Here is a 22,833-nt window from a genome sequence, read left to right as displayed (position 1 = left end):
CCCCTGGGAAACGCTGACCAAAACGATGGTTCCTACTCTGTCACTTGATTCTGGGGTGAATAGGGATTTACAGATTTAATCAGGGGCGAAACTTTCACTGGCGACGGGGGACATGTCCCCACCATATTCTGAAATTGCACCCCGCCCCCCAGTTTTATCATTGAAATGTAATAAAACGAGACAGGGATGTGCTTTAGGACCATGCAGACGCCTCTGAGCAGGCGGGTTGGCTGTTTGGAGTGTTTATCCAACTGGATAAAAAAAATAAAAAAATAATGTCCCTCCCACTTCTAAAACCAAAACTGCGCCTCTGGATTTAATCCACATTATATCGGCAACAACTGAATTGTATTTTGTCCAGAGTACCAGACAAACTCTGATTGATGGATCATGATTGATGCGCCATTTGATAAATTTACAATTTCGTTTTGAAACACTAAAATGAGTAGCATTGCATTATACCTGTGTCACTCTAACAACGTTTCCATTCAGGCAGTAAATCACAGCTGTCATTTGCGTTTTACAACTGTATGTATATTATTAACATGTAAGAGACGTATATATACAAGAGGCACACACTTGTGCATGCATCTATTGTAATAATGTTAATAAAACTCGTATCCTTTATATTATAGTAACACTATTTGCGAAGTTGCATCTGCATGCCATTCGGGGAATAAAACTGGTGGGTCATAATTAAGGTAGCAAACTTCCTGGAGCTGCTGCCTGCAACAAATACGGGGGGGGGGGGAACAAAAGTATATAATGTAAGAAGTCTCAGAGTCGTCATTTCAAAGTTATGTCCGCGAGTCAAATCGATTCTCTTGAGTTTTAAATGTTGAGGAAATCAATCACCCAATGTCTGGAGCCACTAGTACCGGTGGGGTGCACCTCAGTCTACCGCGGCGACGGGCTGGCATACCAGGCCAGAAAGAGGCCTAGTGTCATGTATAGCTAGCTAACTTGCTGAATGACTTTAGTCAACAAACGTCGTTGGCGTACATGATATGGCAATTGAAAATGTATGTATTCAAATTGTTCGCTAACTAGTTAGCCAGTCGTCGACTTTTTAGGTAACGTTAGTAAACTGCCTTAGCTAGTTTACTAGCTACAGTAGCTTGCTCAGTTAGCTACCAGCTGGCTGTGTATGATTGTACTGAGCTGGCTATCTAGCCAGCTAACACGGTGTATGAGCTCCAGTTTTTAAAGTTGATTTATTTCCGCGGTAGGTCCGCCAGTGTCTTGGCAAGTTATGCCATGCAATATTATTTGTTTTGCTGTTTCTTCGAGTGCGCGTGTTATGCATGTTTTAGCTATTTATTTATTTGATTTTAGAACATCTTGGTGTTAATGAGTAACGTTAGTTAGCTAGTTAGCAATGTCTTCCGCCAATATGTTCGAAACTCCACCTGGATATCCCTTTGAAGAAATAGATTATGTGGATATTGAAGTTGAGGAGGTAAGTAGCTAAAAAGCTATATATCAACAACATTCCATTTGATTGACACGTGTGGGGTCGTCCTCTTATGTGAGTGGCATGACCATATACATTAAAACCAGGTCCTGACGCTGAAGTTGCCTCAATGCTTTATCTCAATCGTCATACTCGCTAGTTCTACCATGCAAGGAATGTTTGTTTATTCTGGTTTTGAAAAGCTTGGTAATTAAACATGACCATTAACTATGTCACTATAGCTATGCCATTTATCAATGATTTTGCCCAAGCCATAGACATGATACAGAATGGTCAGTTAGCTAGCTACCTATGTTCCAAATCGATTTGGCAGTGCTTGTTTTGATTATGTAGCGAGTTAGTTAGTTGCAGTTCCCCACAGGTGGGCCCTCCACATAGACATAAGACCCCATCAGCTGATGTTGACTGCCACATACTGTGATTGATATGCTGGATTGTGTAATGGAACTTGCCCACAAAAAAATAACTACAGTGTTAGCTAGGCCTAATATATCCAGGTGGAAAGTGGATTTAGGATTGTCATGATTATAAGGGATTAATAACAATGCATCCAACACACTTTGCTTATGTTGTCTACCTCTTCTCTTTCAGGTTGTGGGGAGAGGCGCTTTTGGTGTTGTCTGCAAGGCCAAATGGAAAGGCAAAGACGTCGCAATCAAGACAATCGAGAGTGAATCTGAAAGGAAAGCATTCATAGTTGAGGTATACTGGGCTACAAGTAGAGATGTTCTGCATAGTGGTGACAATGCTGTTTATTACAACTAAAGGAAACCAATCTTGATTGTGTTGCCTTCTCTCCCCTCCCTAGCTGCGGCAACTTTCACGTGTGAATCACCCCAACATTGTGAAGCTGTATGGCTCATGCAATAATCCAGTAAGTCAGCTTTTAAACACTCCAATATTTCAGTGTGTTGTAGCCTATGGTTTTGCCAGTTGTTGTTGTAAATACCTTAGAACAGTACATTGTTAGCCTTCTGTTATTCCTGCCTAATGCTAATTTTCCCGCCTAGGTCTGCCTGGTGATGGAATATGCTGAAGGGGGGTCCCTGTACAATGGTGGGTCTCTGGGCGATTATGTAGGCTGGCCTTCTGCACTACCACAGTAGACTTGGCCATTGACATGGCTTGCAAATTAGTGTAACCAACGCATGCCACGACATACCAAACACGTGGAAATATTGCAGTCAATGTGTCATTAACTCCAATACCCACATGCAAACTATTCTCTTAATATGCCCACTATTGGCATGATTCCTTAAATAGAACACTATCATTGGCCAGTCCTTGCACAGTGAACTGCAAGTGGAGTATCAGAGTTAGGAAGTGTAAATGGCCCTTTCCCTGCACAAGCACTTTACCCCCTTGTCTCCTGTTATCCCTCTGAATCTCTATCAAAGTAATATTTTAGGATCATTCAAGTTGACGTTCTTAGTTGTGGTTGTCAAAACTTTGAATACTTGAAACTATAACTTTGATGTTATTCTGTGGTTATTTGTGTATTTGAATGGTGTATATCTACTCTCTTAACTCTTTGTATGACATGTCTGTAAGAGTGTGTTCTGTGCAGTGGTGTAAAGTACTTAAGTAAAAATGATTTAAAGTACTATTTAAGTAGTTTTTGAGGTATCTTTACTATTTATTTTTTTGACTATTTTTAATTTTTACCCATTACATTCCTAAAGAAAATAATGTACTTTTTAATCCATACATTTCCCTGACACCCAAAAGTACTTGTTACATTTTGAAAGGTGATAGGAAAATGGTCAAATTCACGCACTTATCGAGAGAACATTACTAACACTATTGCCTCTGATCTGGCGGACTCACTGAACACAAATGATTTGTTTGTAAATGATGTCTGAGTGTTGGATTGTGCTCCTGGCTATCAGTAAAAAAAGAAATAAGGAAACCTGTCCCTTCTGGTTTTTACACTGCTGTTTATTATCTATGCATAGTCACTTTACCCATACCTACATGTACAAATTACCTCGACTAACCTGTACCCCCACACATTGACCTTGTACCGGTAACCCCAGTATATAGCCTCGTTATTGTTATTTTATTGTTACTTTTTAATGATTTTTTTTACTTGTGATAATTTAGTAAATTATTATTTTAACTATTTCTTGAACTGCATTGTTGGTTAAGGGCTTGCAAGTAAGCGTTTCACGGTCAAGTCTATAAGTTGACCTGTTGTATTCGGCACATGTGACATCCAATTTTATATATATTTTTTAAAAACTTTTGATACCTAAGTATATTTTAGCAATTACATTTACTTTTAATACTGAAGTATATTTAAAACCCAAATGTTTTTAGACTTTTACTCAAGTATTATTTTACTGTGTGACTCACTCACCTGAGTCATTTTCTATTTACTTTTACTCAAGTATGACAATTGGGTACTTTTTCCACCACTGGTTTTGTGGATGAGTGTTTGCATTGGTTTCGAGGTCTCTGTGGAGATGTGTGTGGTGCATGTGTTCTGTGTTTATTTGGAGCTCTCTGTGGTAGTGACACTGTTCTCTGTCCACAGTTCTGCATGGTGCTGAACCTCTCCCATGTTACACTGCCTCCCATGCAATGAGCTGGTGTCTTCAGTGTTCCCAAGGGGTCGCCTATCTCCATGGCATGAAACCAAAGGCTCTCATTCACAGGGACCTCAAACCACCCAAGTATGCTCCTCCCCACCGCCTCACTCTCTGTTGTCTCTTGTTTCACTGCCCATAAAGTGGCCGCCACTCAAGGTTTCATTTGTTAGTTGTATGTTGTAGCCTATGTTATACTATGCAATAGCGTGAAATGCGTTATCTGACTTTTTAAACCAAAAGAGCGTAGCTTTTTTCATCCTCTAGTCCTCTGTTATGATAGACCAATGTTTGTTTATTTTTTTATCTGGCTTCAGTAGTGAGGCCTTCGTGTTTTCATAGTATGCCTCTGACTGAATTGCTTAGAGTAGCTGTACCGGGTCCAGAGGTTATTTATTGGGATCTGACGGGGGGAAAAGTCCCTGGCAGTGGCAGGGCACTGTGGGAATGACCAGCTGGTCCATTTCCTAGAAACCTGTCCAGAATTTACTCGCTGGGAAGAAATGGGTCAGGCCTGTCGACCACTGGCTGAACTCACAGGCTACATCCCAAATGGCACCCTATTCCCTTTATAGCACACTGCTTTTGACCAGGGCTCATATGTAGTTAATAGGGTGCTATTTGGGATGCTGCCACAGAGTGCTGTTAACCTAACCTTCACATCCTTTGTGTTACACAGTGGGTGCTGCCAGAATGTTTGTGTGGTTGTAGTTATTTTCTGTAGGGGATTTGACTTCTCCCCCTTTGTATGTTTAAAAGTAAGAATCTTACTTGATGTATTTCCTTTTTCAGAGTTTTTTATGATTCGAAATGTTTACCTTGAATCGAAAGTGGATTTATGAAGCGTTTGTAACCCAGTAAGACCTCAGCAGCCTCTGGTAGTTACCCTCAAGTAGTCTCACACGTCACCAACCACTGAAGTTCACGTCTAGCATTTGAGTAGATCTTTGTTTCCTTGTTTGTTTCAGCCTGCTCCTTGTTGCCGGTGGCACGGTGCTGAAGATATGTGACTTTGGGACTGCGTGCGACATTCAGACCCACATGACCAACAACAAGGGAAGTGCAGCTTGGATGGCACCTGAGGTGTTTGAAGGCAAGCATGAGCTGCATGGGGAGATTTTGAAACACATGTAAAAGAGATGTCTGTCCGGCCTCTTGTCTTAGCACACATCTGAGAACAAGGGCTTTCTATCTAAACAGGTGTAGCCTTTCACGAATGCGTTCACCTAGAGTTCATTGATAGTCGGCGTTTAAGTGATACTACTGTTAAGACCAAAGTGTTTTATAGTAGAGCTCATGTCTAGTGGTGGAAGTGCTCATTAATTGTAATAGTGCTCCACTTTCGATTTGTCATTCACTTGATCACTGGAAGGCACAGCAAACACGTAGACGCCATTTCTCAAAGCAGGGTTTTTATCCAACTTTTGTTCGTATTTTCTTAATTTACAGTCATTCATATCTTGAGTGGTATGCATGATTACTGCACGCAGACTTTTAGGTGAATGCAGTGTTTCACTGTTAAATTAAACGACTTAAACCAGATATAAAGTATGTAGAAAAGTGGAGCTATATATTTTAAAAATTAGATCATCTTTAAGGACTACCAAAAAAAACCAAGACAGTCAGGGAGAATCTAAAATTCCCATTGATTTTGTAATGTTTGAGTCACTCGGATAGCATAAGCCATGGCAAAATGTGTAGAATTGCAGGAAACTAGCTTTTTAACAGCAACATTTTGTCTCTGTGCTAACTTTGCCACCGCTGCTGGAAAAAACTGGAATGGAAGGAAAGGTTTCATCCTTGAGAGAATGTAGCGTTTGAGTCTATGCTCTCGGGTGGTCGCCTAATGTACTTTGTTTTACAAAACACATTGAGGCGGTCAGGAGGAAACACAAATGAGGTAGTCATTATCTTGTTTGTTGAGGGAGTAACATGACTCCATGCAATTAAGCACCTCACATTTGCCCCCAGAATGACCTCCTTAAAGCTAATTTGCATCACAGGGAGAAATGTTTTCAAAAGGCCTAAGCAGCACATCAACTTTAAGTCCCAAATGACACTATTCCTTTATATAGCGCACTACTTTTGTCCAGAGCCCTGGTCAGAAATAGTGCACTAAATAGGGAATAGAGTGCCATTTGGGACATAGCCCATAACATGTGTGTGAAGAGCAGTTTAATTCCGCAGTAATGGCCACAGTAATTATGCATCTCCGGAGAAGCCCTGAAGTAAAATTGCCTCCTTATTTTCATCGCATTTGTGGTCTAAAGGTGCAGACCAAATAAAGGCTTCCTGTGCTTTCCCATAAACATCCCCTCCCTCAACACTCCTCACTTAACTGTGCCTCAGAGAATTACCTTTCATCAGTCAATCAGAGCTATGTCAAGCCCATCATTTTTTTTCCCCCATCTGAAAGGCCCTGAGTGGAGCTCTTTCTCTCCTCTGTGCTTTCAGGCAGCAATTACAGTGAGAAGTGTGATGTGTTCAGCTGGGGAATCATTCTCTGGGAGGTGATCACGCGTCGGAAGCCCTTTGACGAGATCGGTGGGCCGGCCTTCCGCATCATGTGGGCGGTGCACAACGGTGAGTCCAAGTGGTGGGGATGGAGGTTGGGGAGGTGAATTCGTTCATGGTGGTGCTGACATGTCAATCGCCCTGGTGTTTCAGAGCCAGGTCCCCAGTGAGACCTGCTGAGAGATTAAATGAGTTACGAGGCTGACGATGAAGAGCAATTAAAAGACGCTCGCCTGTGAGGCGCTCCCCGCGGTTTCTTCCGTCACACACAGAGTGATGGCGCAGAATGCAAACGAAACACTGACTGTCTGAGAGCAGGAGCACACCTGGGGCCACAACACTGCTGCTGCACCCGTTTCTCTGACACGTTAGCGGAGCCTCCACAGCAGGGGCTGTCATTTGCAAGTGTTCTTCGTGTTTTGTACTGCAATGCACTTTCTGGAACGTCCTCATGTTAACAGATTTGAGTTTCCATACGTTTTACTGTGACTGTTTTGTGATTGTTTGTATTCGTAGAGATGAATATTGATCTAATGTGTCCTTATCTGTTTGTGTTGATGGTGTTCAGGCACCCGGCCACCGCTTATCAAGAGCCTTCCCAAGCCCATCGAGAGCCTGATGACCCGCTGCTGGTCCAAAGACCCCTCCCAGAGGCCCTCCATGGAGGAGATAGTCAAGATCATGACCCATCTTATGAGGGTAAAGACCCTCCTAGACACGCACTCATACTCATAGAGATGCATTAAATGAAAGATTGCTTGGCCAAGATGGCCATCCTGCAGTCATTGACCGGCACAATGTCCATTCCAGTGTTATTTTTAATTCTATGCCGACACTAACCCTGGATGCATGCAGGACTCTTTCCGTGGTGTCCTGTTCTCAGACTGCTTATCTATCGGTCAGTGTTGGTAATGGCACTCTTACATTCTCTGTCAACCTCTTTTCCAGTGCTTCCCAGGATCTGATGAACCCTTGCAATACCCTTACCAGTATTCAGATGAAGGACAGAGTAACTCGGCCTCCAGCACAGGTATTTTACTGAGTAATGTTGTTGCTCCTATGCTGCTAATTGAGTTATTATTGAGATGCAGGGCTCCCTTGCAAAAGAGACCTTGGTCTCAATGGGACTCCCTGCTACAATTAAAGGTTAAATAAATAAATAGAAATCTATGTCCTTGAAATGATGGAAGCTTTTATTACCTGCACTATAGTTTTACCTTCATGACACATCATAATGTGGCAATATCTCCGTTGTCTCACTACCTCTCCATTGGGTATTATAGGTTCCTATGTGGATTGCACTAGCAGCAAGAGTGACACAAACGTGGAGCATGTGGACTCTCAGGGGAGCAACGACACAATCAAGATCAAACCTCAGTTTGCACATCAGTTCAGGCCAAAGGTAAGGCGGCAAGCTGTACTGTACATTGCTAGCCATTTCTACCACAACAATTAAACTGGAACAATTTACTTTGTCAAGTGACTAGAAAGAAAAGGTAGACAAATGAAGGCAATTACGTTTGTGTTGATGTAAACGAAACGATTTACACAAGCCTCGTATGAAAGTAATCATGGTCATTTTGAAGTAACCATCAGTACTCTAGACCATAATTTGGTGACCTAAGTGAATATTAGTCAAATGTACAGTAGCCCAACAGTATCTGTTTTGTCTGTGCTCTCTAGGGAGACCCATTGCGGAGCCTGCCTCTGTCCAGAGGGGGCAGTGTTGAGAGCCTGTCGGGGCGAACCCACAGCCTGGTGGCCTCCGAGAGCAAAAGAATGAGCGCAGACCTGTCAGAGCTGGAGCACAGGGTGCCTTTCGCTCCTGCAGGTAACGTCAGGATCTACAACCTACATACCCCACAATGGATTATGCAAGAGGACAGGTATAGGTCTACATATTTTCGTAACACACCCCACACACACTGCTGTAGAGTATGGAGATCGGTGTTGCGGGTAACAATGTAAAATTTTGCGGTAATGATTAATATAACGGAGTTACCGTTCCAATTTGAGTAATAATATTACAGTTACTGATCAAATAAATGGGTATTTACTTTATTCCCTTCCTATTACAGTTATTGATCCTCATAAATATGAGTGATTTTATTCCCTCTTGGCGTAATATAAAAATATAATGAATTTGTCTTCTTACCAAGTTCCTGTTTATACACACACACTTTTAATAACTGTTTTAGTGAGGGAGATGAAAAATGGCAGAAGCATCTAAGACATTGACTTTCTCAGCATGGTAGTGCGCCCATTACTTTGATTTGGTAGGACAAAATGACAAGAATATAACTGTAAAATGTCAGCCGGGCCCAAGCGAGAAACACACGTCTCCACTGCTAGAAACACAACGTCCAATCCAATCTCTTGAAGCACCTGCAAAGGCAACACGCCAACACAAAACTCTTAGTGGAAGACCCCCCCCCCGAGACCTGACCACTGCTGCAGAAGATTACTGTCGTCCAGTGTTCCCCAGCTGGCAGCCCTGGTTTTATTTGGCGTTGAATTTTCTGAGCTAAAATAAATTAACTAAAATAAATATACGGTGCCTTCAGAAAGTATTCATACCACTTGGCTGATTCCACATGTTGTTGTGTTGCAGCCTGATTTCAAATGGATTAAACAGATTTTTACACACTACCCCATAATGGCAAAGTGAAAATGTGTTTTTAGAATTAAAATTGTTGCTAATTAAATACTGAAATATCTCATTTACACATTAAGTTTTCATACTCCTGAGTCAACACTTTGTAGAAAATCACCTTTGGCGGGGATTATAGCTTTGAGTTGTCGTCAGTATATCTGCCAGCTTTGCACATCTGAATTTGGAGATTCTCTTCCTTGTATATTTTTTCAATGGGGAGGGGCGGTGAACAACAATCTTCAAGTCTTTGCACAGATTTTCAATGGGATTCAATTCTGGGCTTTGGCTGAGCAACTCAGGAACTTTCGCATACAGCCAAAGGGCTGTATGCTTTGGGTCATTGTCCTGTTGAAATGTAAATCTTCGCCCGTCTAAGGTTGTTTGCACTCTGAAGCAGGTTCTCATCAAGGATTTGCCTGTATTTAGCTCCATTAATTGTTCACTCTATACTTACCAGTCTCCCAGTCACTGCCGCTGAAAAGCATCCCCATAGCATGATGCTGCCACCACCATGCTTCAAGGTAGGGATGGTGTTAGATGGGTGATGAGCTGTGCTTTGCATTCTGGCCAAATAGTCCAAATTTTGTCTCATCAAACCACATTATCTTTTGCCTTGTGCTCTGAGTCTTTCACGTGCCTTTTTGCAAACTCCAGGCATGCTGTCATGTGCCTTTTTCACAGCAATAGCTTCTGTCTGGCCACTCTCCCATAAAGCCCAGATTGGTGAAGTGCTGAAGAGACTGATGTCCTTCTGGCATTTTCTCTCAGCTAAGGAACTCTGCAGTTCTGTCAGAGTGGTCATTGGGTTCTTGGTCACCTCTCTGACAATGTCCTAGCCTGGTTTCTCAGTTTGGTCAGACGGCCAGCTCTAGGCAGAGTCTGGGTAGAAAATTTCAACACTCTAGAAATAGTTGTATACCCCTCCCCAGATATATGCCTCGTCACAATTCAAACTCCGGAGATCAACGGCCAGTTCCTTGGACTTTCTGCTTTGACACTGTCAACTGTGGGACCTTTTCTAGACAAGTGTGTTTCCTTCCAAATCATGTCCAAACAATTGAATTGGCAACAGGTGGACTCCAATCAAGTTCTAGTGACATCTCAAGGATAATCAAAGGATATTGGATGCACCTGAGCTCAATTTGGAGTTTCATAGCAAAGGGTTGTGAATACTTATGTAAATGAGAATTCTGTATTTCCTTTTCAATACATTTGCTAAAATTTCTAAAAACATTTTCCCTCTTGTTCATTATGAGGTATTGTGTGTGTGTGGATGGGTCAGAAAAAAATATTGAATTCAGGCTGTAACGCAACAATGTGGATTAGGTCAAGGGGTATGAATACTTTCTGAAGGCACTTGCTCAGTACCAGTCAAAAGTTTGGACACGCCTACTCATTCAAGGTTTTTTCTTTATTTTTACTATTTCCTACATTGTAGAACAACAGTGGAGACATCAAAACTACAAAATAACACATGGAATCATGTAGTAACCAAAAACGTTTTAAACAAATGTCAGAGATTCTTCAAAGTAACCATCCTTTGCCATGATGACAGCTTTGCACACTCTTGGCATTTTCTCAACCAGCTTCACCTGGTATGCTTTTCCAACCGTCTTGATGGAGTTCCCACGTATGCTGAGCACTTGTCGGCTGTTTTTCCTACACTCTGCGGTCCAACTTATCCCAAACCATCTCAATTGGGTTGAGGTCGGGTGATTGGAGGCTAGGTCATCCATCACTTTCCTTGGTTAAATAGCCCTTACACTGCACAAACCAGATGGGATGACGGTATCGTTGCAGAATGCTTTGGTAGCCATGAGGGTTAAATGCGTTTATTTGGGCTGCAATTTCTGAGCCTGGTAACTCTAATGAATTTATCCTCTGCAGCAGAGGTAGCTCTGGGTCTTCCTTTCCTGTGGTGGTCCTCATGAGAGCCAGTCATCATACCGCTTGATGGTTTTTCCGACTGCAACTTTTCTGGATGGACTGACCTGCATGTCCTAAAGTAATTGATGGACTGTCGTTTCTCTTTGCTTATTTGAGCTGTTCTTGTCATAATATGGACTTGGTCTATTTTACCAAATAGGTTTATCTTCTGTATACCACACCTACCTTGTCACAACACAACTGATTGGCTCAAATGCATTAAGAAGGAAAGAAATTCCACAAATTAACTTTTAACAGGGCACACCTGTTAACCTGCATTCCAGGTGACTACCTCATGAAGCTGGTTGAGAGAATGCCAAGAGTGTGCAAAGCTGTCATCAAGGCAAAGAGTGGCTACTTTGAAGAATTTCAAATATAAAATATATTTAAATTTGTTTAACACCTTTATGGTTACTACATGATTCCATATGTGTTCATAGTTTTGATGTCCTCACTATTATTCTACAATGTCGGAAATGGTAAAATAAAGAAAAACCCTTGAATGAGTAGGTGTGTCTAAACTTTTGACTGGTACTGTGTGTCTGTGTCATCAAGTTATAAAAAAAATATTTTTTAAAGATTTATCTGTTCACAAGTATTCCCACGCATAATAGAGAGACGTGATCGTATACAAATGTAAGCAAGGTTTGAAATTATTGTTTTAGTCAAATATTTTATATGTTTGGGCTTCTTGCGGTTAGTTTGCAGTCTACAGTTAATTGTAATTATGTTCCGACCCCTCGACCGTCCCCTCAAGAAAAATTTGGTTGAAATTAGTTGACGATCCCTGCTTTAGGCCTATCTCATCCAAACAACCAAGACTTGATTTGAATCGTTCTGGAGGACACGCTGTAACCCATGGAGAGCTCAACAAACTTGTAGCTGGGTATGTAGTTGAGGAAATGCTGCCCTTATCGACAGTAGAATCTGTCATTATTGGGCTACTTTTTAACTTTGAAAAAAATATAACCTTTATTTAACTAGGCAAGCCAGTTAAGAATAAATTCTTATTTACAATGATGGCTTACCCCGGACGATGCTGGGCCAATTGTGCGCTGTCCTGTGGGACTCCCAATCACGGGCGGATGTGATACAGCCTGGATTCAAACCAGGGACTGTAGTGACGCCTCTTGCACTGAGGTGCAGTGCCTTAGACCGTGCTTTAGGCCTACGTTGACATTGTTTACATTGAGTGAGGACACACAACGTTTTGAGGGTGTAATGCAAAAGTAATATAACAAGTAGTGGAACTAATTACTTTTCCCAGGGAGTAATAAGTCAAGTAATATGTTATTGTTAAAAGATGTAATGGGTAATATATAAAAAACATTTTAATTACGACCCCAACACTGATGGAGATACAGATTCTGTAACATTGAAGTAGGCCAGCCAACGATATAGTCCTCAGAGATGTACATATGAATATGCAAATGTTTTACATAAACTGCCCATGGCATTCTGTAAGAGCTCGATAGATGCATGCATGCATACAGTAATCTTACATCAGCTACTGAAGTGGGTTTCATCCCAATACGAGAGATGGAGAAATGTCTATGCCGTTAGAAGCGACTATCATGTCTCCCTCTCCGTCAAACTGCAAGCCTCACCCCTCATATAAGCGCCTCCATATGCCCCTCGGCACTGGTGCCAATCATCTCCCCTCCCTCACACAGATCGGCGGCTGAGAGGAGGTCTTGTATTCATCATCAGCCCTGTCATGTTTAAATGTTAAGCTTTGGAGGCAGTCAAATACTGTTTGGCATGAAAAAGCTATAATTAAGTCTCTTGTCAGGGTTTTCCCTCATGCTTTCTTTCCAGCTTTCTTTTGAGAATGTTTTTGCGATGTCAATTATTTTCAACGTTCCATGTGTTATTGTTGTCAATGGTATATCATATGAATAATAATCATGTATTTAGCTTTAATCTGTATATCCTCAAAGCTCTTCAATAGTTAAATCAATTATGCTGTAGTTACTGTGTATAAATCAAATGTTCTATATGTATATTACAATCTTCAGATCTATATGATTTGATCATCTTTTCTAAGTGGATTCATAGTAAATATTCCTATTAGTACATTCAAACTGCTTGCTACGTGTAGCTGAATGCCTAACATGTCTGTGCTGAGACTTCCCATGCCGGGCCTAAATCCGCATTGCTAGCACTGTGATGTCGAACCAATCGACTAACCACAGGACCCATGCTTCCCGTGCAATGTGCATGTACTTTTGTGCTCTGCATGCCAGTAGAGTCCAGAGAGGAGTGAGGGGGAGAGGGCACCGTCCGACATGTATGCTCCAGCTCTGGGCCCTCTCTCTTTGTCTGCATGCATGTGTACGCCAGCTGTGTGTGTATGTGTATCTGTTGCAGCACGTCCCCAGTATAAACGAGGCCACCGTAAAACGGCGTCATTTGGCACCATTCTGGACGTTCCCAAGATCGTCTTCACAGGTACCAGTGCGGACCACCAGGCTACCTGGTGCCCTGGGTGTAGCTGGCTTGACTGAACTGAATCAGCGGGTTCCTCTGTTTGCTCTGGGCTTTGACACTGCTGTTCCTGTAGTGTCTGTTACTCCAGGTATCACAGGCTACAAGGGTCACTGGCTCCTGTAGTGGCCAACTGGCCAAACACCTTATACTTTGTCTTTGCATTTTCTGTTTGAATTGAAATATGGGGAGATAAAAAATATATATATATATATTCCCCAATCTAAATAAGTCATTATTTTATGAATGATGATAAACCTGGAGTAACACAGAGTTCTCTTTCCTCTCTTGTCTTTTGTGGTTTTGACAAGATGTTTAAAAGGGGCATGAGTTAACATGGTGGTGGCCTTATTGGGGTTTCACCCTCTAGTCACAAGGTGCTGATGGAGCCATTTCAATTCACATAGATCTGTCTTTTAATCTATCTAATCCAGATTCATGCATGAATCCAGACTTGAGTTAGCCTGGTGCAAAACTAATAGAAAGACTCTTGATTTAGGGGCATAGACCGGTTATCTAATCAGCATATTTGCAATCGGAGGGGGGGGGGTGAAATTGGTGTGATGATAAGATGCATAACTCATGGTCCTGTTTGTCTCTCATATGTCATTCTGGTTTTACTGCAGGCAAGGAGGGAGTAAATCAGTTGGCTTGGTTGCTAGCTCCCCTCTCAGCTCGTCCCCTCTCAGCTCGTCCTTGTCTCTCATGCGTAGAGGACGTCTGTTAAAAGCTCTGCGAATATATCTTTTTTTTTTTTTGCTTCTTTACATCCATTAACTTTGTAAAAGTCATTTTGATTAATTTCCCTCACATTGTGGGTCACACAGCTATTATTACCATCTGATATAAGGATGAAAGAAATGGGGACAGAGGCACTGGATATCGCAGGCCTTTTCTATTTAGGAAGTAGGAGCTGTAAGACATGTTGAATGAGTAGTTAATTAAACCGAGTGACTAAGGGAGAGGGCTGACGTAAGGGGATATTAAAGGTATGACAGGGTTGTTATCACTGTATGTGGCACACCTGGGTGTCACTCATTCCTACAGTTAATTTGACACCAGTCTCTATTTAGTAGCTCAATTAGTACGAAGTGTTACTTGATTTTTTTTTAGTTTGTTGACGTTTTGGATTGGCATTCTAATTCAAATGTCTTCAGTTTTGTATCGTAGTAAGCTGGAACTTAAAATGGCTCTAGTCGCAAAGTATTATTTTTTTTACAAACGACACGACAATAACAGGACCTTATTCTGATGTATAGGCCCTAGAGCAACAATCACTGCAGTGACAGTGTCTCTGCCTGTGTGTCTCTGCCTGTGTGTCTATTGGTTTAAACGTGTTGTGCTATAGATATATCCTACTTTGGAAAGGTAGAGTTAAAATGGTAAGACCATTAGACCAGTACTTAGACCTACTGTACCAGAAAATAGACCGAGGGTAATTGCCCCCATCTCTGTTCCCTGTAGTGCCACATTTCACAAACCTACATTCCTGGTAGTTTTAGATGTTAGGTTTCATAGTTGTTGTTTTTTATATAAAATCCTGATATTTCAGATGTTGGCAAGTATTTCAAATTACTTCAATTGTCCCAAATCTAATATTTTAATGGTTACCATTATTGTTTCCCACATTGCAGTAGTTCAAGTGGTATTGTATGGGTCTCTGAGATTGACAGCAAGGGGTGTGCGGAGGATAAAAAGACCACAATGCTCTCATTGTCAGATAATTTCCAGCAGCTCGATATTCCAACAGTAAGACGTGACTCTGAAGACATTGTTCAAAGTTCTCCGGCAGAGATGGAACTAATAATATCTTCAACTGCCAGATGGCTGGAATTTCTCCTGTTATTCTGAAGATGCCAGGCAGGTCAGAGCCAACCTCAGGTTTACCTTGGCTGGGGATTAATGAGGAAGACTAAAGGACAGGGCCAGGCCTGCTTGTCTTGTCTGAGACCCTGCAATGTGTGAGCCCTGAAATAGCCTAGTTCACCAGCCCCACCAACCCAAACAAGCAGATCTGCACAAACACGTGACACAGTGAGGCTTACCTATTCATGTGGTACAGTAGGTGTGGTCTGCAATGGGGTTATGGCAGTGGTGGTGTTTGTCTGCGCGTGTGTTGTGCCGTGTTAGTGTTGGGGATGATAACTGCTGCTCTATGGTCATTTCATGGCCATGCCATAGCACATGTTGACAGGCCAGGGAGTCGGGGGTTAAATCTGTGCAGCTGCCCTGGCTCTGTGGATCGGATCCCCCCCCCCCCCCCCTCATCCCTCACCACAGACAACAGACAAGTCCCCCTGGAACTGTCTCTGGGTGTCGCTCATGCCCTCCCCCTCTCCATTTCTTCTCTATCTCTCCCTTTCGATCCATCCTTTCCACAGCCTCCTGTGAGGCTCAGAGGCGTAGATCTGTACAGGACCTCCCGGGGATCGGCACAGAGTCCAGCCAGGTAAGATGCTCTGCAGTAGAACAGGGCCTGGGTTGTCGAGTGTAGCGCCGTACAAGAAGCCTTTCAGAAGCCTTTCATTTGTTTTCCTTTTCAGAGTGGTATAGTATCTTCTCTCCCTTCTTTGGATTGTTTTGCATTTTGACTGATCACGCCTATCATGTTTTGCTTGCTCTCGGAGGATTTGATACATGCTCGGTCAAACAAGGTGTCCCATGGGGGGGAAATGCTACAGGATGTGATGGAGAATACTGTTTGATATGTCACTTTTGAGAAGATCGAGATATTCCAGGTGTAGAAAGAACATTGTCCCCCCCCCCCCCCTACGGACAACCTTCAAATAAGACCCTACGTCCTTGCATTCCTAAACGTTGATTTCTACAGTATATTTTGTTAAAAGGCACACCTCTCCCTGTGCAGAGCTATGCAGTAGCGAAGTTCACTGAGTTTAGTAAGAAACTAGACTTTGGACCCGGGTTTGTTTATTTTTGTGTTCTTATACCTTTTTGTGAATTAAGAAAGAATATCTTTATGAATTCCCAATAGTGTGACAGAGATTGTGGTTCCTCTGATTTTCTTCCGTGTTTCTCTCTTGCGGAAGTGTGTACATGACCACAGACAGACTTTAGACCTTGTTTTTCACCCTTTATACTTGATACTTTTTACTTAACAAACTATGCATTGTATTACCCCAGTGGAACAGGCTCAGGATTTTCATGTGGGTTTCTGTTGCCGTAGTCATTGTTGACTTTGCTTGAGTGTCAGATGTTGTATGTGCCATGGACAAAAACAAAAGGGCCATTTCTTCTATGATTGGCTGTGTGAGTGATTGACAGTGTTGTTGGCCTGTTACAGGGGCTGTATGAGTGATTGACTGTGTTATGGTCCTGTTACAGGGGAGTAGGAACAGCAGCAGGTCCTCCAGTCCCAGTGTGAGGATGGTGCCGCCTGATAAGACCAGCAGCCGAGGGTACAGCTTCTCTCCCGATGACCCCACAGGTATAGTAGTCTACCTCTGTCACTCAAACATGCTCATCTCACTGTCTACAGCTGCTTCTACAGATGGAGCTGGAAGGAGTTTGGTACATGTACTAATAATAATTTGATGAGCAAATTCACTCATACTGCCCATGTTCCTTACTGTATTATCCTATATTGATGCTGGTGCTCAACTTGTTGCTAAATGTAAGATCCAAAGACCTTGTATCCCATTCCCTTTGTCCTGTTGAGAGACGAAAAAGTGAAGGTTGGCGTTTAGAACCAGTTTGAGTGAATGAAGTCAGCGTCTCGTGTTGGTTGTGTCACCCTCTCACAACCCTGAGTGCTGTAATGGCATCAATGTCATTGTGGATGGGGGCGTAAATCACTTGAGCAGGTTCTGCAGACATTACGTAATCCTCATCAATGATTTAAGGCGCTGTCACACGGAGCCTGAGAGGGGCGGGGACACTGACACAGGTCTATTTCTGTTGAAGGACTTCTGGTGTCTATTGATAACTGTGTGCCTTCCCAGTCGACTCATCTTGCACCGCCTGGGCCTGTGCTGGTGTCACTGTCAGACCAAAAACAAACACAAGTCTTGCTCTCTCCTACCCAGATACCAACGGCTCAGACAACTCCATTCCCATGGCATATCTCACTCTGGACCACCAGCTGCAGGTAGGGTTCCATTTCATACCGGACCTCCCCCGACCCCGTCCTGCGAATGTTAAGCATTATTTTGTGCCACAAAACAGCTTGATCCCACTCCCATCCCATTCAAGTGTTTGTGTGACCTGTCAAAATTGGCCTCGCGATTGGCCATTTGACAAACTCTTTGATTATTTTTCTTTTGTCGATTGCTCTATTTTGTGTTTGATTTCAAATGTTGAGGTTTTCCCTCTCAACGATGTTTTCAAGGACACTGCAAATTGACTGTATTAACTCAATTAGTGCAGGGATTACTTCTGTTGTCGCAGTGAGAAAATGATGCTATCCCAAAAGCGTAATGTCTTTATAAATACCCACCGGCTACGGCGGTGAGCCATGTTGTGTATTTTTAAAAGCTCAGACGGTTCTGAGAGCTGATAGATGTGTTGCAAAAATGTATTTCTAACTGGCTATAAGCTCCCTAGATCAATTAATGACAACATGCGTGGTTTATTTTCAGCCCCTCGCTCCTTGCCCAAACTCCAAAGAGTCCATGGCCATGTTTGAGCAGCACTGTAAAATGGCCCAGGACTACCTGAAAGTGCAGACAGAAATCGCCTTACTGATCCAGAGAAGGTGAGTAGTGAACCCTTACTCTACCTCTCCATCTTGTAGGGCAAGCGTTCAGCCCCTACCAAAGTGCTGCGATAATACGCTATTTGTTCATTCTGTGTTTTTTTTTTTTTAAGGGGACTGATGTGGTACTGCAGTGTCTAATGTAATTAACTTGTGTACTGTAAGCCCTGCTGAATGTGGCCAGACACATATTTTTGATGTGATAAAAAAACATCTCCGGTTTTAAGGGGTGGGCTGTCTTGTGATTAACATAACAAGCAGCTCCATGGCATGGGTAGCACGTATTTAGACTTGGGCGTATGACTATGCAGAAGGCCACCCAAAGGCAATTACTGAATTTCGATGACAAATCCAAGGCAGGCAGGCCTTCTTATGCTGTGGAAGTCGAGCGCAGTGGAACAACTGGCTGTGTTTGGCTAAAGAGCTCGGCTCATATTTCTAGACGATGACTTTAGCAAGGAAACTACCGTGTTTGTGGAGTCAGCGTTTTTCTCACACGGGCTATCCAATGCTTTGGTGCTCCTTTGCATCTCTCTCCAGCCTCTGTTGTGCTTATTGTGAAGTGCCCCTGTTCAAGCACAGCTGAGTAATTCACAATTATCGGAATAAAGGCCCAGTGTAGTCAAAAGCGTGATGTTTCTGTCTTATATACATTTCCACACGATGAGATGCAAATAATACTGTGATATGGTGAAAATGATGATCATGCCCTTTTTAGTATAAGAGCTGTTTTGAAAAGACAAGCTGATATTTCAGCCTGTTTTGGTGGGATTTAGTTTTAACCTGCCCGGTGACATCACCATGTGGTAAATATACAAATAGAAAGAGTTCCAGACCTCTCTGTCAATAACAGCTAGTTTTCTCTCCAATCAGAGTACTCTGACGCTGAGTTAAATTCTTGCTTGAGAAAGTGCGCTTTGCTGAGAAACTATATTTGTTTTAAATTAAAATAGTTTATTTGTTACAATCACAGTAAGGTACTTGTTAACCAGAAATGATTTGATATTGAGACAAAAACGGCTGCATTTGGCCTTGTAAATGCAACAGTTTCAACGATTTTACCCAGTTACAGTTCATATAAGGAAAAGTACATGTAATGAATTACTTAGGCCCTAATCTATGGATTTCACATGACTTGACAGGAACGCATCCATGGATGGAGCTAGGCCCACCCACTGGGGGAGCCTGGCCCAGCCAATCAGAATAAGAAAAAAGGTTTTATTAAAGACAGAAATACTTCTCAGATTCATCAGCTGTCCGGGTGGCTGGTCTCAACGATCCCGCAGGTAAAGAAGCCGGATGTGGAGGTCCTGGGCTGGCGTGGTTACACGTGGTCTGTGGTTGTGAGGCCGGTTGGACGTACAGTACTGCCAAATTCTCAAAAATTATGTTGGAGTCTGCTTATGGTAGAGAAATGAACATTCACTTATCAGGCAACAGCTCTGGTAGCCATTCAGCATGCCAATGGCGCACTCTCTCAAAACTTAAGACATCTGTGGCATTGTGTTGTGTGACAAAACTGCACATTTTATTGTCCCCAGCACAAGGTGCACCTTTGTAATGATCATGCTGTTTAATCAGCTTTTTGATATGTCACACCTGTCAGATTGATGGGTTATCTTTGCAAAGGAGAAACGCTCACTAACAGGGATGTAAACACATGTCGGCACAATTTGAAATAAATACTATTTTTGTGCCTATGGAACGTTTGTTGGATCTTTCATTTCAGCTCATTAAACATGGGACCAGCACTTTCACATGTTGCGTGTGTAATATTATAATAAATAAAAATGTATTGTTCTTTCTGTTTGCATTTGACCTTTTTCTCTTTTGCAATGTGCTTCTCTTTTTAGTTCTTGTTATCTGATGTAAGCTGCCGCACTGCTATTCAGTTTTCCATATTGTAAACTGCTCAAGTCCACCAATGCGGCAGCTATATTTGTATGTGTAAATAAAACCAATTTATATCTCCAGGAAAGAGTTGATCGCTGAACTGGACCGAGACGAGAAGGACCAGCAGAACACGTCCCGCCTGGTCCAGGAGCACAAGAAGCTACTGGAGGAGAACAAGTCTCTGTCCACCTACTACCAGAAGTGCAAAAAGCAGCTGGAACTGATCCGTGCTCAGCAACAGAAGAGACAGGGCACCTCGTGATGGGCCACAAGCTGGCCGCCACCTGGCTCGTGCTGCAGAGACACACAAACAAACTGTTCCCATGTCATATCCCCTGTTCTACTCCCCTGCCTCTGCTCTTTCCTGGGTCACCTGTAGTCTAGTCTGAAACCCAGACCCTACCTGCAAAATAATTGACACTATCTCTCTCCTCCTCCTCCTCCCTCTGCCCCATGACAACTATGATCTCAACCTAGGTGCCCACGCCTTCACCCTGTAGGTTCCAGTGAGTGGATCTCGTTTTACCTTGTACTGTAAAGAGACCTGTGTTTTACTGTGTACCTGCATGTTGCGTTATTGACACACCCTGCTGATAACATGGAACGGAATATTAGATGTGCACTCAATCAAGCTGTTATGGAATATCTCTTGCACATCTTTACAGTATATTCTTTGATAGCAGGCCAAAACAATCAGCATGCATCTGCTCTCTCTGCCCATAAAGAGCTGGAGTCCTAAATTGCCTGCTCTGGGTTCAGTGAACACACGGGACCGAGCGATGGGCTTCTAGGCCTCGATTGTCAGCCATCCTTTTAGTCAGGATGCGATGCTTCTTGAGGTGTGTGAGCATAGTACAGTAACTGCTGCTGCTTCTTGAAGTATGTGAGTACAGTAACTGCTGAGCCTGATTGGAGAGGGAGGCCAGTGAGGGGTGTGAAATATGTTTGTCTCTATTGCTCTCAGGGCCCCTCGGACCCCTCCCCTGGGTTGCCTGGTCAGTGTGTGTGTCCACCCCTCCTCCCACAGTCCAGTCCTCCCATTGGTTAGTTTTACCCTGACCTGTCCTCCTAACTTGCCAATGGCCATGTGTCCTTGAGAATGTGAAAAACACAGACGGTCTAGACAAAAAGTGTGAATTATGTGCAGAAGTTGGTGTTTTAATGAATTATGACCAGAATCTATTTGACTAATCTTTGATCTCTAAGTGTTGTTTTGTTACTCTTTTAATGCAAAAATAGGTGAGCACAACCCCTTGTAAAAGAAATCCACCACAACCTATCTGAAAGTATTTAATGTATGTTCTATTTATTTTACCGGGGGATGTATTTTAGATATGCCTTGCACATCCATGATGTCTTTGATAAAAAAGGAAGGACTTGGCTTGTCACACGTACCTGGATAGAAACATGGGTCGGGCCTCAAACAGAGATTAAATATAGTCTGTTTTCAACAACCACAAAAAACACAAGCAAAGACGACAGACTTCTTTTCTCAACCTGTTTAATTGAAATAAACTATGTACGAGGTTCAAAGTGCAACATCTTTATCATGACTTAATTTAGTTTCCTTTTGTTTTTTTCCTATCCATTTTGGTGTTAGAGATTATACTTTTATCTGGTATGGGAATGCAGAGATGTACAAGAGGCCTATCCCTCGCCTATATGTTTTTAGTTCACATGTTGCCTTAGAATTTGATTGCTAGATTTTAAAGTATTTGACTTGTTTTTCGTTCCTTACTTGCGCCTCATTTGAATGTAATGGACAGTCAGTCAGTGAGAATGAGACTTGTTTTGAGGGAGAATTGTATATTATGCCAATGGTTTACCAGGAGGCTGATTGTCTGGTCAAATGAATGTCAATAGGCTGCAAAAGAAATCTGTCACTGCTTTTCCCAATTAATAGAATGAATCCCAGTAGCTTTAAGTATCCGTGCAAGAAGAAAGTTGATTTAGACTTGCAATGAGAATTGATCTTACTTTGAAATGTTGTCTTGCCGTTTCATTTGACCAGACCTGCAGTTGCTGCTACAGTCCTTCAAATGTTTTGCACAATCCTCTGGTTTTACTGATTTACATGTAACTAACCGTTTGGGTCTTGTACTTCAAAGTATATATTATGATGGTTTACAAGGGAGGTAACAGGTGAAATTGTGGAAGGGTTCATTTGCTGCAGTTATATCCCTAGTTTTTCCCTTTTCTTAAAGTTATATTCACTATCATTTTATTAACCATTACTGTATATAAAATGTTTAAGAACTATTGGGAACAGGTACAGTGCCTTCGGAAAGAATTCAGACCCCTTGACATTTTCACATTTTGTTAGGTTAGTCTTATTCTAAAATTTAATTAAATATCTACACACAATAAACTCAGCGTCAGAGTACTCTGATTGGAGAGAAAACTAGCTGTTATTGACAGAGAGGTCTGGAACTCTTTCTATTTGTATATTTACCACATGGTGATGTCACCGGGCAGGTTAAAACTAAATCCCACCAAAACAGGCTGAAATATCAGCTTGTCTTTTCAAAACACAGGATTTTAGACATTTTTGCAAATGTATTAAAAAATAAACTGAAATCACATTTTA

At 42.2% G+C, this 22,833-nt stretch overlaps 1 protein-coding gene across 11 annotated transcripts; it reads left to right on the top strand.

Annotated features, from left to right (window-relative positions):
- Positions 1-209: 209 nt before the first annotated feature.
- LOC110522122 (mitogen-activated protein kinase kinase kinase 7) lies at positions 210-22,833 on the top strand. 11 transcript variants are annotated; one of them, XM_021600246.3, is made up of 17 exons: positions 210-1,459; positions 2,066-2,176; positions 2,283-2,348; positions 2,485-2,530; positions 4,011-4,149; positions 5,031-5,155; positions 6,517-6,645; positions 7,145-7,275; positions 7,525-7,606; positions 7,860-7,978; positions 8,260-8,407; positions 13,526-13,606; positions 16,024-16,091; positions 16,985-17,087; positions 17,686-17,747; positions 18,238-18,353; positions 20,328-22,833. In XM_021600246.3, the coding sequence occupies exons 1-17, from the start codon at positions 1,379-1,381 to the stop codon at positions 20,506-20,508; spliced, it is 1,788 nt and encodes a 595-aa protein (XP_021455921.3). In that variant the 5' UTR covers positions 210-1,378; the 3' UTR covers positions 20,509-22,833. The 11 variants fall into 11 exon arrangements, 10 of the variants coding, with proteins under 10 accessions (XP_021455921.3, XP_090088639.1, XP_090088636.1 ...); XM_090232513.1 differs by lacking the exon at positions 20,328-22,833 and adding an exon at positions 19,598-20,055; XM_090232510.1 differs by lacking the exon at positions 20,328-22,833 and adding an exon at positions 19,496-20,055.

Source organism: Oncorhynchus mykiss, chromosome 4 (genome assembly GCF_057628025.1).
Source record: "Oncorhynchus mykiss isolate SJ-2025 chromosome 4, ASM5762802v1, whole genome shotgun sequence".
In the NCBI taxonomy this organism is placed as follows: domain Eukaryota; kingdom Metazoa; phylum Chordata; class Actinopteri; order Salmoniformes; family Salmonidae; genus Oncorhynchus; species Oncorhynchus mykiss.
Note: the sequence above shows the minus strand (reverse complement) of the source record. Positions and strands in the feature narration are given on the sequence as shown.

Excerpts from the sequence above, each read along its gene's own strand:
- LOC110522122 (XM_021600246.3), top strand. The coding sequence starts at position 1,379 with ATGTCTTCCGCCAATATGTTCGAAACTCCACCTGGATATCCCTTTGAA. Across the intron at positions 1,460-2,065 it reads TGGATATTGAAGTTGAGGAG|GTTGTGGGGAGAGGCGCTTT; the intron begins GTAAGTAGCTAA and ends CTTCTCTTTCAG. Across the intron at positions 2,349-2,484 it reads ATGGCTCATGCAATAATCCA|GTCTGCCTGGTGATGGAATA; the intron begins GTAAGTCAGCTT and ends TTTCCCGCCTAG.